Source organism: Salmo trutta, chromosome 4 (genome assembly GCF_901001165.1).
Source record: "Salmo trutta chromosome 4, fSalTru1.1, whole genome shotgun sequence".
Classification (NCBI taxonomy): domain Eukaryota; kingdom Metazoa; phylum Chordata; class Actinopteri; order Salmoniformes; family Salmonidae; genus Salmo; species Salmo trutta.
The window spans coordinates 8,698,892-8,715,580 of NC_042960.1; the positions used below are offsets into that span (position 1 = coordinate 8,698,892).

The 16,689-nt window shown below is 46.8% G+C and overlaps 1 protein-coding gene across 1 annotated transcript in view; it reads right to left on the minus strand.

The window, feature by feature from the left end:
* LOC115191800 (lipopolysaccharide-responsive and beige-like anchor protein) overlaps positions 1–16,689 on the minus strand; it is a gene marked incomplete in the record, with an annotated part of 272,883 nt that overhangs the window by 44,221 nt on the left and 211,973 nt on the right. Inside the window, 1 exon segment of the mRNA XM_029749734.1 lies at positions 1,230–1,397. Within this exon segment, the coding sequence (XP_029605594.1) occupies positions 1,230–1,397 (168 nt within the window).

Sequence of the window (16,689 nt, forward strand, 5' to 3'; positions counted from 1 at the left end):
GTTGGTGAGCGGGTAATGCTGTTCATTTCAAATGTATACACTTTATTCCAACTGAAGGTCATAACAGTGTCAGAAATGTATCTTCAACATAAGTAATTGTGATATCAGAGCAATTAGGATATTTGTCACGGATCATTTGTTTGGGGCTTCAGAGTGTCTTCAATTAAATAAGTATTGCATTATATAGGAAGTTATGCTGACCAGCTCTCGTTGTATTTAGGGTACACTGTGTTATCTCTGGAGATTATTAGAGCCAGGAAGGTACCGGGATATCATTTTCCATGGCAATAATGAAAACACGAAGCAAACCAAAGTCTTTAGTCCTTTAAAAACCTGCTGTATGTAACATATTGTGCTACAGCTTAGAAAATAAATACATGTTTCTCTGGATGATGACATAATGTTTGTTTCCAACATTAGAGCTGATTTCTAAACAAGTTCAACCCGCTTTGTGTTTTGTTCCCTTACCACCATACTAACGAGTATCGCCATACCGTTATCGTCCCGGCCCTAGAGTTTATACAGTACACACACAGTGCACTCTGGGCCAGAAGAGGCTGTCTCAGTGGCTGGCTGCCATGTCTGGCACCCTGAGTTACACTTCAGTGGCACCGTTTTAGACGAGAAGTCACACTCTAGTTGTGGGGTCAGCACCCTGTTCGCCTGCCACAGATTTGTTAGTGTCAATGAGAGCGTTAGCGCTGTAAGCTAGCGGGCTAGCCATGGTTTATTGCTATATTGGTGTACCGTGTTGCTGCTGTGAGGAGAGAGGGAGAGGCTGCCTGTCTGCCTGTTGGTTCAAAGTGAAGGGAGGATGAATAATGAATGAAAGTAGAGCGAGAAAAACACAAACACACTCCCGATTTTTAAGGGCTTTCTCAGACCTTAAAGTGGAGCACTTCATATAGCTTTCAGTGGGAGCCCAGTGCTGGAGAAGAAAGACTGAATAGTACTTACTTACCACACAGCCCTGCTGTTGAATGTAACACAAATAACAGCATCAATAACGGCAGAGGACTATACCTTCTGCTGATGCTAATGGACTAATTGAATTGGATTCAACATCCCAGTTAAGAGCTTTAATGGTTCTGTGTGATACCGTGGAGTAATTCACATCCAGCAGGGGCTTTTAGAGATGGAAAAGACAAATAATATAATATTATAACAAATAATATGCAGATAAACATCACGTCAACTCTGTGTGTTTGTGTGTGTGTGTGTTACATCACCTCTCTGAGCATGGGGTCGGTGATGGAGCTGAGGTTGATGGTCCCTTCATAGGTCAGGTAGTAGAAGACGTTGAGAGACCTGGTGGCCTCAGGACCCTGCTGCTTGTAGCCAAAGATCAGGTCGATCCAGTGGTGCAGCTGGCACGACACAAACTCACTCTCCAGAGCCTGGGAAGACAGGAGGAGCCATGGTTAGAGGGGATTGGGCTAAATGAAAGGCTTACTGAGCAGATATTGAACAGAAAAAGATACAAACCGTGTTCAGAGTGAGGCGGTGAGGACTCATGGTTAGAGGGGATTTGGATAGATAGAGTGGTACAAGAGGATCCCAACATTATAGCAAAAATAGGAGGTAGGGAATCCTGGCAAATAATTGATTGAAGTTGATGTCACTCATAAGCCACAGAACCAAGAGGGGATTAGACAAAGTCAAATGCTTATTTATATAGGTCTACTGCAGCATTATCAGCAGAAACAGTAGACCTGCTAAACTGCAAGACTGCAAATTATGTTAGGCACTAATTGTTGTAATTCCAGAATGCTTACTCTACTCCCCCAAACCCCACAAAAAGCTGCAACTCAAAGCAGAACTTGTTCAAAGTCATTTAAACAGCAGATAGCAGCACTGACTATCATCTGCATAATGAAGAAAACGCTCCAAAAGATTCCAATGCTAATCGTGTGAAAACATGAAACATGAGAACACTTCGTTCTAGTAGGACGTCGGGGACTCATTTTGGACTTTCCTTCCCCTTTCGTGGGACGACGAGACGAGATAATGTATATAGCGGTGCTTCGGAATGTCTCTGTCTCACCATAACATTGAGATACAAGCTGTTTTTCTACTCATTAGCCGGCAAAGAAGGGAAAACATTTATGGTTTCTCATAAAAAAGCGATTGTGTTAATTTCTGGAAAAGCTGTCGGCACGGCAACAACAAAGGCTTCTAAACGCGTTCCAAATTAGAATGAGGAGGCCTTGATTGTCATTGCTGCCTTGTGTCACATTAATTCCGTGACAAAACATTAAACCGGTACACTTAAATGGCAATTTATATCATTTAAATGTTTACAGCCGGGGCTGGCCCATCACTCACTTAAATGTGACTTTCTGACAGCTAATTTTCCTTCTAATTCTCTCTCACTCTCTTAATTATAACTTTCAATCAGGGAGGAATGGCGGAGAGAGAGAGAAAGCGAGAGAGGGAGAAAAGAGAGAGCGAAAGAAAGAGATGGGGAAAGAAAGGGAGTGCGAGAAGAACGAGATTCAGAGAGAGAGAGAAGGAGGCGAGCGAGAAAAAGAGAGAGTGCTAGACGTCTGCTGCCTGTCTGCCATCCTAACATCTCCCCCTGACGGGGCGATCGAGCCTCAGCCTGATGGTAAACTGTGAACCCTCTTGTATAATGACTTTATGAGCCGTGGAAACAATATCAAGAAATTGGTCGGTGTCAAGGAGAGAGAGAAAAAGCCCTGGGGCGGCAGAGCACCGAAAGGTCTCTGGGTTTTAATGTGGAACTGGGTCTGCGTCCTAAATGTAACCATGTTCACTATATATATATATATATATATATATATATATATATATATATATATATATATAGCGCCCTATGGGCCTGCACTAACTAGGGAATAAGGTACCAACATTGGGATGCAAGCTGGGAAGTGGAGTGGAGGAAGAACACTATTAAAATGAGGACTGGGAACATTTGTTATATAAGTGCATAACAAATTGTGTGAATAGGTTTATGGTTATTATACGTCATGGTTATTTTTGTAAATGTACAACAATTATACTTCTGCAATTATAGTTTAGCAACCTGGAAACATATGGTGAAATTAGTAGCCATAGATAGCTAAATTATTTTTCCCTTTTAAAACACACAATAAAATATGAGAGAATACCAATGTTTTGGGAGTAATTATTAACAATAAGACCAAACAGAGCACCCCTGGGACAGAGCACCCCTGGGACAGAGCACCCCTGGGACAGAGCACCCCTGGGACAGAGCACCCCTGGAACAGAGCACCCCTGGGACAGAGCACCCCTGGAGCCTCCTTAGGTGCAGAGTCCAGGCTTCTTGTCCGACATAAACACACTTATGTTAATACATTCAAAGCTCTGTGTCAGAGAGTGATCCGTTTTATTAGGGCTACATGTCTATTAGAATCCAGGACAGGCCTCTTAATGACAAGCTGACTGGGGGCCGATGGGGGACCGGTGTGTGTGAGTTTGTGTTCGTTCATTTTGTGCATGTGTGTGTGTGTGTGTGTGTGTGTGTGTGACAGAGAGAGATCAGTTCATTATGCGCTAGGCCTGACCTTTGATGGGGCCCTGCTCCCTCTGTTTCTAAACTAATGCAGAGTCTGATGGCCATTTAATGTGCGCTGCAATCTCCTGTCAATCAAGGCAGGGAAACAAAGAACAGCCTGTGTTATTGCAGCACCCTCTCCAGAGGCCCGCCTTTATGGTAATGAGGTTCTAGCATTTGGGGAGAGGGAGAGGGGAATAGTATTGTGTGTGTGCGTGTGTGTCTGTCTCTGACTGAGATGCAATCGTTTGGTAGTGTCTAGAATTCCCCTCTCTCATCAGTGATTCAGGGTGCGTTTGGTAGTGCCTGCGGAGGTATAGTGAACTATACCTCCGACTTTCAAATCCTCTCAGTCTGTGCTGCTAAAAGAGAGGCCCATTGGCAATTCTACCCTGTGTTCTCCCAGACCCGTTTGATCAACAAGCAAAACGGTTGTGGGAGAACCATCTCTTTCATTTATTATTATTTTTTTTTTTTAATTGTGTGGGGGGGCAGTGTATTTTACAATAGTTCTCTTTTGTTTGACTTTAATCCCATCCTTCTGCTACCCTCAACCCCCCTTTGCCATATAGTTCTCAACTGTGCTGTGATGTTTGACAACGTTTCTGAACCTTTCTATTCTCGTAGTTTCTACAGATAGTAAATTAAAGATGACCATTTTTGCTAAAAGTATTATTATATTAAAAACCCTTCTTCGTTTAGATAAAGATCTTTCAGCCACCAAGCCTTCATCTAAAAACCCTTCTTCATCAGAGACAGAAGTCTTGTGTAGACTAGAGACAGAAGTCTTGTGTAGACTAGAGAGAGACAAGAGAGAGACAGAAGTCTTGTGTAGACTAGAGAGAGACAAGAGACAGAAGTCTTGAGTAGACAAGAGAGAGCCAGAAGTCTTGTGTAGACTAGAGAGAGCCAGAAGTCTTGTGTAGACTAGAGAGACAAGAGAGAGACAGAAGTCGTGTGTAGACTAGAGCGAGCCAGAAGTCTTGTGTAGACTAGAGAGAGCCAGAAGTCTTGTGTAGACTAGAGAGAGACAAGAGAGAGACAGAAGTCTTGTGTAGACTAGAGAGAGACAAGAGATAGCCAGAAGTCTTGTGTAGACTAGAGAGAGACAAGAGACAGAAGTCTTGAGTAGACAAGAGAGAGCCAGAAGTCTTGTGTAGACTAGAGAGAGCCAGAAGTCTTGTGTAGACTAGAGAGAGACAGAAGTCTTGTGTAGACTAGAGCGAGCCAGAAGTCTTGTGTAGACTAGAGAGAGCCAGAAGTCTTGTGTAGACTAGAGAGAGCCAGAAGTCTTGTGTAGACTAGAGAGAGACAAGAGAGAGACAGAAGTCTTGTGTAGACTAGAGCGAGCCAGAAGTCTTGTGTAGACTAGAGAGAGCCAGAAGTCTTGTGTAGACTAGAGAGAGCCAGAAGTCTTGTGTAGACTAGAGAGAGACAAGAGAGAGACAGAAGTCTTGTGTAGACTAGAGAGAGACAAGAGAGAGACAGGAGTATTGTGTAGACTAGAGAGAGCCAGAAGTCTTGTGTAGACTAGAAAGAGCCAGAAGTATTGTGTGGACTAGAGAGAGCCAGAAGTCTTGTGTAGACTAGAGAGAGCCAGAAGTCTTGTGTAGACTAGAGAGAGCCAGAAGTCTTGTGTAGACGAGAGAGAGACAGAAGTCTTGTGTAGACTAGAGAGAGCCAGAAGTCTTGTGTAGACTAGAGAGAGACTAGAGAGAGCCAGAAGCCTTGTGTAGACTAGAGAGAGACAGAAGTCTTGTGTAGACTAGAGAGAGACAAAAGTCTTGTGTAGACTAGAGAGAGACAGAAGTCTTGTGTAGACTAGAGAGAGACAAAAGTCTTGTGTAGACTAGAGAGAGACAAAAGTCTCGTGTAGACTAGAGAGAGACAAAAGTCTCGTGTAGACTAGAGAGAGACAAAAGTATTGTGTAGACTAGAGAGAGACAAGAGAGAGCCAGAAGTCTTGTGTAGACTAGAGAGAGCCAGAAGTCTTGTGTAGACTAGAGAGAGCCAGAAGTCTTGTGTAGACGAGAGAGAGCCAGAAGTCTTGTGTAGACGAGAGAGCCAGAAGTCTTGTGTAGACTAGAGAGAGCCAGAAGTCTTGTGTAGACTAGAGAGAGCCAGAAGTATTGTGTAGACTAGAGAGAGCCAGAAGTCTTGTGTAGACTAGAGAGAGCCAGAAGTCTTGTGTAGACTAGAGAGAGCCAGAAGTCTTGTGTAGACTAGAGAGAGCCAGAAGTCTTGTGTAGACTAGAGAGAGCCAGAAGTCTTGTGTAGACTAGAGAGAGACAAGAGAGAGACAGAAGTCTTGTGTAGACTAGAGAGAGCCAGACGTCTTGTGTAGACTAGAGAGAGCCAGACGTCTTGTGTAGACTAGAGAGGTACAAGAGAGACAGAATTCTTGTGTAGACTAGAGAGAGACAAGAGACAGAAGTCTTGAGTAGACAAGAAAGAGCCAGAAGTCTTGTGTAGACTAGAGATAGACAAGAAAGAGCCAGAAGTCTTGTGTAGACTAGAGATAGACAAGAAAGAGCCAGAAGTCTTGTGTAGACTAGAGAGAGCCAGAAGTCTTGTGTAGACTAGAGAGAGCCAGAAGTCTTGTGTAGACTAGAAAGAGCCAGAAGTATTGTGTAGACTAGAGAGAGCCAGAAGTCTTGTGTAGACTAGAGAGAGCCAGAAGTCTTGTGTAGACGAGAGAGAGACAGAAGTCTTGTGTAGACTAGAGAGAGCCAGAAGTCTTGTGTGGACTAGAGAGAGCCAGAAGTCTTGTGTAGACTAGGGAGAGACAGAAGTCTTGTGTAGACTAGAGAGAAACAGAAGTCTTGTGTAGACTAGAGAGAGACAGAAGTCTTGTGTAGACTAGAGAGAGCCAGAAGTCTTGTGTAGACTAGAGAGAGCCAGAAGTCTTGTGCAGACTAGAGAGAGACAAAAGTATTGTGTAGACTAGAGAGAGCCAGAAGTCTTGTGTAGACTAGAGAGAGACTAGAGAGAGACAGAAGTATTGTGTAGACTAGAGAGAGCCAGAAGTCTTGTGTAGACTAGAGAGAGACTAGAGAGAGACAGAAGTCTTGTGTAGACTAGAGAGAGACAGAAGTCTTGTGTAGACTAGGGAGAGACAGAAGTTTTGTGTAGACTAGAGAGAGCCAGAAGTCTTGTGTAGACTAGAGAGAGAGAAGTCTTGTGTAGACTAGAGAGAGCCAGAAGTCTTGTGTAGACTAGAGAGAGCCAGAAGTCTTGTGTAGACTAGAGCGAGCCAGAAGTCTTGTGTAGACTAGAGAGAGCCAGAAGTCTTGTGTAGACTAGAGAGAGACTAGAGAGAGACAGAAGTCTTGTGTAGACTAGAGAGAGACAGATTCCTGAGGTGAGATCCAGCAGGCAGCAGGGTTATTGATGGGCCAATTAGCAGCCACTGTCTGTTTCATCCTGTTCCACCGGGAATCATCTGATAATTAATGAATAATTTAGCATGCCTTTATGTAAATGCCTGGCAGGGGGTGGATGGCAGCGAAATATCACGACACTACTGTTATCAGGAGGCTTCTATCCCCAACTGCTGTGTATCGTCTAAGGTTTAGAGATCCCTTTGTTGCCAACTGACAATTGTTTGTTGCCTAGTCATGTGTAAAGCTTTAAATGCCAGACATTTCACATTTTTATAGTGGTGAATTATTACCAATAATATATATAGATTTTTAAATCTGGCTCTAAATGACACAAAACATTCTATTAATAGATTTCTGGGGGGAGAAAAGTGGGGTGTAATTTCCCCGGCTCTCATTTTAGCAATCCTGTATTCCTCAAATTCCTCTGTCTGGGTTGTGATGTTGGTTCCAATGGAAACACAGGATTGGGTAACAGTGACGGCACGCCATGCTCACGTTTCCTCTACGGCTGTCTGATGTTACAGAGAGGAAGGGGAGCGGGGCTACCTTCATATACACAGGGGCTCAGGGGTGACCTGTGTGTGTGTGTGTCTAAGCTTACAGTAGTGTGTGTGCGTGTGTGCATGTGTTCGGGGGTGACCTGCTCTGACCAAGAAACACTTGACTAATAGTGTGTGCCGACTGGTTGCGACTGTGTTACGGTCTGGGTCGGGTCAGCCAAAAGCTGCCAGACTTCCTGTGCTGCTGAGCTGGGCCGTGTGTGAGCCGCTCACAGCTGCCTGCCCCATGGAATTGTGGGAGATCTGGGATATGACTGCAGCCTTCCCGTTGACAGACGTCCGGAGGGAGAGACTAGGTTCAGCCGCCGTTCGACCCTTAACTCTCCCAAATGAATTGAATCATTTTGAAAAATGATTAAATGATAAAAACGTAATGTTTACCAAAGACATGTAACAGATAGCAAAGTAACAATGTAGAGGCTCTATCATCTTTCCTATTAGCGACAGACACATTTCTTCCTACCTTCAGTCCAGAATAGGCTAATAGTGGTAAAACTAGGACAGTGGGACTGACCACCAACCAGTGACATACATGTAACTGCCAAAATAATGGAAACACTTGAGTAAATGAGGGATACAAAGTATAATGAAAGCAGGTGCTTCCACACAGGTCGGGTTTCTGAGTTCATTTCAGCAATTAACATCCCATCATGCTTTGGGTCATGTATAAAAATGCCTAGTTGCTGATTATTTTGGCTACCATGTCTAGAAGAAGAGATGTCAGTGACTTTGAAAGAGGGGTCTCAAAGGACCATAAGGGGTTTAAAGGGTGTGTGCGTGTGTGTTTGGTTTGACTATCCTTTATTTAACTAGGCAAGTCAGTTAAGACAAATTCGGCCTACCCCGGCAAAACCCTAACAACGCTGGGCCAATTGTGTGCCGCCCTACGGGACTCCCAATCACGGCCGGTTGTGATACAGCCCGAAATCGAACCAGGGTCTGTAGTGACGCCTCTAGCACTGAGATGCAGTGCCTTAGACCGCTGCACCACTCGGGAGCCCCCAAGGATCAGAAGTCCTCACAAGGATAGTTAAACAAGGAAAATGGGAATATTTCGCCATTCCCCCAGGGAAAGGCTATTTTAGGCTTAGTGGTTAGATTTAAGGTTAAGGTTACAATTGGGGTTAGGAGTTAAGATTAGAGTTAGGGGTTAAGGTTAGATTAAGATTTATAGGGTTAGGTTTAGGGAAAATATTAATTTGAATGGTAATCAAGTGTTTGGTCCCCAGATGGATAGTAAAACAAACATATGTGTATGTGTGTCTCAGTCACCAGGACTCAACCCAAATGAACACGTGAGATTCTGGAGCGTGCCTAAAACAGCGTTTTCCACCACCTTCAACAAAACACTGAATTATGGAAATTCTTGTGGAAGAATGGTGTCACATCCCTCCAATATAATTCCAGACACTTGTAGAATCTATGCCAAGGGGGCATTGAAGCTGTTCTGGCTCGTAGTGGCCCAACGCCCTATTAAGACTCTTTATGTTGGTGTTTCCTTTATTTTGGCGGTTACCTGTACATTGTCCATACATCGAACTTTATAGGGGTGGATTTCACTGCTCTTAATGGGGTGCCACTGAATGCTTTCCTCTTCCTTACCAGGCCCTAAAAAACCTTTTTAACCTTTTTAAGGACTTAAGGAAACCTGTCTGTAAGAATGTTAAAATGTCACATAACAAATCAATCCACCCATTTGCATGTGTGGGATCGAACACACATGTCCAGTGCAGGCTGAGTGACAGCCCTATTGATTACAACTAGATTAGGGCGGACATTCATCAGGCTTATGCACTCCTACACTCCTCAGAAACGATCTACTCACAACACAATGGACAGAGTCAAATCAGATACCCACACTGTATATAGACAGAATATTCAACAGCTCAGATCCCAGCTAAGAATCCCCCCTTCCAGATCCCAGATAAGAATCCCCCCCTTCCAGATCCCAGCTAAGAATCCCCCCCTTCCAGATCCCAGCTAAGAATCCCCCCCTTCCAGATCCCAGCTAAGAATCCCCCCCCTTCCAGATCCCAGCTAAGAATCCCCCCTTCCAGATCCCAGCTAAGAATCCCCCCCTTCCAGATCCCAGCTAAGAATCCCCCCCTTCCAGATCCCAGCTAAGAATCACCCCCTTCCAGATCCCAGCTAAGAATCCCCCCTTCCAGATCCCAGCTAAGAATCCCCCCTTCCAGATGCCAGCTAAGAATCCCCCCCTTCCAGATCCCAGCTAAGAATCCCCCCTTCCAGATGCCAGCTAAGAATCCCCCCCTTCCAGATCCCAGCTAAGAATCCCCCCCCTTCCAGATCCCAGCTAAGAATCCCCCCTTCCAGATCCCAGCTAAGAATCCCCCCCTTCCAGATCCCAGCTAAGAATCCCCCCCTTCCAGATCCCAGCTAAGAATCCCCCCCCTTCCAGATCCCAGCTAAGAATCCCCCCCTTCCAGATCCCAGCTAAGAATCCCCCCTTCCAGATGCCAGCTAAGAATCCCCCCCTTCCAGATCCCAGCTAAGAATCCCCCCTTCCAGATGCCAGCTAAGAATCCCCCCCTTCCAGATCCCAGCTAAGAAGCACCCCCTTCCAGATCCCAGCTAAGAATCACCCCCCATTCCAGATCCCAGCTAAGAATCACCCCCTTCCAGATCCCAGCTAAGAATCCCCCTTCCAGATCCCAGCTAAGAATCCCCCCTTCCAGATCCCAGATAAGAATCCCCCCCTTCCAGATCCCAGCTAAGAATCCCCCCCTTCCAGATCCCAGCTAAGAATCACCCCCTTCCAGATCCCAGCTAAGAATCCCCCCCTTCCAGATCCCAGCTAAGAATCCCCCCCTTCCAGATCCCAGCTAAGAATCACCCCCTTCCAGATCCCAGCTAAGAATCCCCCCTTCCAGATCCCAGCTAAGAATCCCCCCTTCCAGATGCCAGCTAAGAATCCCCCCTTCCAGATCCCAGCTAAGAATCCCCCCCTTCCAGATCCCAGCTAAGAATCCCCCCCTTCCAGATCCCAGCTAAGAATCCCCCCCTTCCAGATCCCAGCTAAGAATCCCCCCCTTCCAGATCCCAGCTAAGAATCCCCCCCTTCCAGATCCCAGCTAAGAACCCCCCCCTTCCAGATCCCAGCTAAGTAACACTATCAGATCAAACAACCAACCCACAACTTACAGAAATCCCCATGATACCCATATAATATTTCCACCCCAACCTCAAAAGTTCCAAAAGAATAATAACTCTCTCTCCCTCCGTCTCCCCTACCCCCCCCTTTCTCCTCCACTCCTTTCCAGGCATCTCCTGCTCCTTTCATCTGGGGTTTCGTTTTGCTGCGTTTGACGAGTGTCTGATTAAAGGACCTATTAGCTTGACGTAGCCGAGGAGCACGACGTCAGTTTGCAGCAGGTATGTGAATAAAGGAAATGGAATGTTAGCTTCCACGGCTGCTGCCTCCTCCTTGGCTCTCATTCATTACGTCATGCCCCAGTTCCCCTCTCCCGTCCTGGGGGCCCAGGCTCTGAGCTCTGCCTCTGTGGCCCCTCATTGGGAAAACTCCCCCCCCCACACACACAAGCACGTGCCCCCGTGCACATGCACCTTTTTCCTCTTTCTCTCCCTCGCTCCCCAATCACGCAGCTTACAACCCTGAGACTTCTGGGTACAGGTCATCAGGCAGACACACACACACTGTAACACTGCGCTGAGTGGAACCTGACACACACACACGTCTCGCTGGTCTAAGTGGAACCCGAGACGAGACAGCAGGGTGAATATCCTGCTTGGCCGGTGACGAGAAGCAGAGTGAGCTGTGATTGTGTAAAATCTCCCCAAAACAAACATGTCACAGAGTATTTGGAGGGACTTGGAGGGAGGCCTGGCATATACTGTACTGTAGACTGTGGGTCGAGTCTAAAGTGGTGTGTATGATTCATGGTAAAGAGCAGACAGTGGGAAAGTGCTATGGTTCTGATTCAATTAACCAATGCAATAAAGCTTTGACATGGCCCACACAGACGTCAACTCTGGGACAAAACGATTTTGCGTGACAGCCTACATCAGTTCCCAACTTCCATATGAAAAACGACTAGTGCCCTCTAAAAGACGCCGAAATCCACAGAAGTGGGTCTGACGAAGATTAACGCAGGACTACCCAACTGTGTTTCAGTTACACAAACAAACACACCATCCCAAACCCACCCAACCAATCACAGCTCCAGACTGAGGGTCAAACTAAGCAGGAAGAACGGGTGATGAGTAAAACGGTTCATCAACAGACCTATAGCTCCATTTCCGAGACGAGCATCACTCACCTAGAATAAGGCTAACAAGCTAACACACACATCACCACTGTTAGCATCTACAGTAAGTCTGTGAGTAACAGATGAATAAAAGCTCCGTAAACACTCCGGGCGTATCCCAGGGACAGGCATACAAGTACGGTACCATTAGTTGGAGTTAGCGGCAGACCGTATTGGATGGGGAATTGATGGGATAGCTGTTGGGAGAGACAGAGAATGGAGAACGAGGCTGTCTCAAATGACTGTGGAGCAGACTGGAGTGGTTAGTTAGGGGGTCTGACAGGCGTGCTCCGTGTCCACTCAGAGTGCTCTCTTTCTGGGTAACGCAGTGGATGTGATTGGGTTACGGATTGAAGGTGCTCAGATGATTCAAATATATTATGGAGGTGACTAACTTGTACTCTAAACCCCCTTTATTTCTGCCGGAGAGGTTCATTCATTCAGGTGAACGACACGTGGGCGAGCGGACCACTTAATAATAATAATAATATATATATATATATAAAATAGAGGAACACTTACTGTACTATTAGTATGCGTTTTGGTGGTGGAAGTAGAAATAGGAAATGACGTCACACGGACATCTAAAGTGCAGGATATCATTTTTTTTTTTTATCAGTAAACGGTGAAAAGAGAATCCGTACACTCCAACTAACAAATCGGGAAAAGTATGTTATTTGGGCCTTCCCAAAAACAGAAGCCCCAGGCTAGATTCGAAGTTCTACCCCAATCTAAAGCCTCTTGAGCTGGGATAGCTTTTACACTTATCCCCTGATGTAAATGGTTCAGACTCCTACAGGATGTGCTATTGAATAGACTATAGGATAGAGAGAGTAAAGAGAGCCGACTGTATGAAAAGAAGAACCACTACCGGACGCCCATTACCGGCAAACAGCTGTGTTCACTTCACATGGAAAATAAACCTCGAAGTTAAATATATAGAGAGAGACGAGACTTCCACGGTACATAACCAATTATCAATGCTATCAATATCTTTACACAGTGAATAAAATAAACATGTAACAGTAAAATTCGATCCAGTACAGATTGGGACACTGGAAGAATAAAATAATTAGAATTATGACCGATTTAAGATTTTCATGCAGAAATCATACGAAATTATTATTATTTGAGGTTTTCTCAGTTGAATTTCCCCCATCGAATCTCACTGTAGATCCCTACCGGTTTATCATGTGCAACTAGAGATATTAGAAAAGAATAATTGCACCTTTAAACATGACTTTTGTTAAGCTGCTCCAGTGTTAATAAAGTTGTGATGACCTTCCACATCAGGCAGGAAGGTGGTTTGTGATGAGAAAACGAGATGAGCTGAGCTGAGATGAGAGCATAGTAAGTAGAGTGAATAGAGACGACTGGGGGATTGATGTCTGTAGAGGAGGAAGGGGAGCTGATATTGGGGGTCATTGAGCCCTGTGTGATGGATGACCTAAACTTGAAGTCCTTGTCAAACGCCACGTCTTTGAAATGCAGACCTGAGTGTAGATGAGGGTCAGTGTGCGTGTAGAGTGTGTGTGTGTGTGTGTGTGTGTGTGTGTGGAACATTAATTCCTGCATGCTTGACTGGACACCTAGGCTAGGGACGGAGCGGGGTAAAGATGCTACCTGTCCCACAATCCACCTCAAACACCCAGAGAGAGAGAGAGAGAGAGAGAGATAGAGAGAGAGAGAGAGAGAGAGATGGAATATTAGTGAGGGTAAGGAGGGAGAGGGAGAGAGGAAGAGATGGAATATTAGTGAGGGTAAGGAGGGGGAGGGGGAGGGAGAGGGAGAGAGGAAGAGATGGAATATTAGTGAGGGTAAGGAGGGAGAGGGGGAGGGAGAGAGGGAAAAAGAGAAGAGAAAGAAAGCCTCTGCAAAAACTGCAGTGCTGCAGAAAAGCCTCCTGCCAGGCCATGCATGGGCCGAGAGAGAGAAAGAGAGAGAGCGTGGGGAAGGGAGAGAGAGATAGAAAGAGAGAGAAGGGAGAGAGAGATGATGGGGAGAGAGAGAGAGAGAGAGAGGGGAAGGGAGAGAGGGGAAGAGAGAGAGAGAGAGATCGAGAGATGATGGGAGAGAGAGAGAGAGATAGATAGAGAGAGGATGGGAGAGAGGAAGCAAGAGGGAGAGAGACAGCATTAGCGAGTGAGTGTGTCAGCGGCCATAGATCATGCCATTTCTCAGGCTCCCTCAGCCTCAGCCTCCTCCATTACATCACTGAAGAGGAGGAGGAGAGAGCAGGAGGAGGAGGAGGAGGGGTTAGAGCTCGTAAAACACAGAGCACACAGTAAACATGTCTGCCCTCGCATATGACAATACCCCTTCAGAGAGCGCTGGCTGATGTTGACCAGACGCTGTAGCTCGTTCCCACCCTGCCTGCAGGCCCTGTACTGTTATACATGCCGGTTGGATGGATCAGCGCTAAGCTAGGCTAACGCTACGTTAGGCTAACTCGGTGCTCTCACTCATTAACTCAGGAACTATGCTGTTAGCAGTTAGCGGTATTAGCGGCTAACCTCAACTCTCACAGCGGTCCCTCTGGGGGTCCTGGGAGAGAGAGAGGGAGTGAGCATTACGGGTGTCCCCGTGCTAGAGCCTGCCTGATTGTATTGGGAGAGAGAGTTGTGGGGATGAGAGGTATAATGTAAACATGGGTGAACTTTGACTCCGTGTAGCCGGTGGTCATGCCAGAGGAGCAGAGCAGCCTGGTAGGGTGGCGTGTGGGAAACACACACACACACACACACACACACACACACACACCTTCCCTTCCTTCTGCCACTTCCCACAGCACTGATGACACCTCTGTAGGGGGGAGCGCTATAAATCTGCCAGGGGCACGATACGATCAGCAAAGCAAACATCACTTCAAAATGTCTGATAGGAAGAAAAAAAAACAGTTTGACACACAGCTCAACTCAATCACACCAAAACACCCCCCAATCTACCCCTCTCTGTCACATGCTCATAGACTTCAACCATTTTGGATAATGGCCTGGTCCCATATGTTGACACACTTTGCGTGAGGGGCTGTCAGCATATTGAGTTGACAGACCTCAGTGATTGGACAGAGAAGGACAGTGAGTAGGGTGGCTAACGTTATGGGGCCTCAGTGCTTGGACAGAGAAGGACAGTGAGTAGGGTGGGTAACGTTATGGGGCCTCAGTGCTTGGACAGAAGGACAGTGAGTAGGATGGGTAACGTTATGGGGCCTCAGTGCTTGGACAGAGAAGGACAGTGAGTAGGGTGGGTAACGTTATGGGGCCTCAGTGCTTGGACAGAGAAGGACAGGGAGTAGGGTGGGTAACGTTATGGGGCCTCAGTGCTTGGACAGAGAAGGACAGTGAGTAGGGTGGGTAACGTTATGGGGCCTCAGTGCTTGGACAGAAGGACAGTGAGCAGGGTGGGTAACGTTATGGGGCCTCAGTGCGTGGACAGAGAAGGACAGTGAGTAGGGTGGGTAACGTTATGGGGCCTCAGTGCGTGGACAGAGAAGGACAGTGAGTAGGATGGGTAACGTTATGGGGCCTCAGTGCTTGGACAGAAGGACAGTGAGTAGGATGGGTAACGTTATGGGGCCTCAGTGCGTGGACAGAGAAGGACAGTGAGTAGGGTGGGTAACGTTATGGGGCCTCAGTGATTGGACAGAGAAGGACAGTGAGTAGGATGGGTAACGTTATGGGGCCTCAGTGCTTGGACAGAGAAGGACAGTGAGTAGGGTGGGTAACGTTATGGGGCCTCAGTGCGTGGACAGAGAAGGACAGTGAGTAGGGTGGGTAACGTTATGGGGCCTCAGTGCTTGGACAGAAGGACAGTGAGCAGGGTGGGTAACGTTATGGGGCCTCAGTGCTTGGACAGAGAAGGACAGTGAGCAGGGTGGGTAACGTTATGGGGCCTCAGTGCTTGGACAGAGAAGGACAGTGAGTAGGGTGGGTAACGTTATGGGGCCTCAGTGCTTGGACAGAGAAGGACAGTGAGTAGGGTGGGTAACGTTACGGGGCCTCAGTGAGTAACACCATGTGGGTCAAGTTAAAGTGTCTCTCGTCTCTCAGCGCGGCCAGGCCCATGCTTTTAAGGTTGGCTCACTGATCCCGGCTGGCTGGCGTAGTAGGCTCACAGCCAACCGCCGGCGTACGAGAGTGTGATGCTCCCAACAAACAAACGGTGTGTGTGTGTGTGTGTGTGCGTCCCCATTACTGTACTTCACACTAAAGGACAAGCTGCCGTCAACAGACACTCCACAGAGAAGACGACCGTCTCGTCTGTTCCAGTTACCTGAGGGGAGTGTTCCTGTCCGACTGCCTGAGAGATATTTGACACTTCCAAAGAGACTAGGAGAAGCCGTGGCGGAACCGGAGGGCAGACCTGTGTTCAACTCTGTCTCGCTCAGCTTCTGCTCCATCAGTCAACTGGTTTGACCCACCAAGCAGCCCCTGAGTGGAGTCTCCCCCCTCTACATTTCTCTCTCTCTGGGTGGTTTCGTGGATGTTCCTGTCACTCCTTCTGCTGGGCAGAATCTTTCTAAAGAGGTCAGAGCGTGTTCTTACGGCCTGACGGTCCTTTCCCATGCGTGTAGTTTACTGGGCTGTCAGCAGAGGTACAAGAGATTAGATGAGTGAGAGGAGCCACCCTGAAGGAGTACAATAAACTGAAGGGGAAATATGTATTCATCATGTTCAAATATTCATCCTATTCAGACATCTATCAGATCAGGACATAGTCCACTTCCAGGTTGGGCATGTTTGTGAATAGTAGAACCAGTAGGAACCAGTAGCCCCTGTGGCTGGTTAAGCCAAAGTACATGATCACCTGCTATTGCCCTAATCATAAACCGATCTGAGAGAGAGAGAGAGAGAGAGAGAGAGAGAGGAGAGAGAGAGAGAGAGAGTGATGAGGAGAGAGGAGGAGAGACGAGAGGAGAGAGG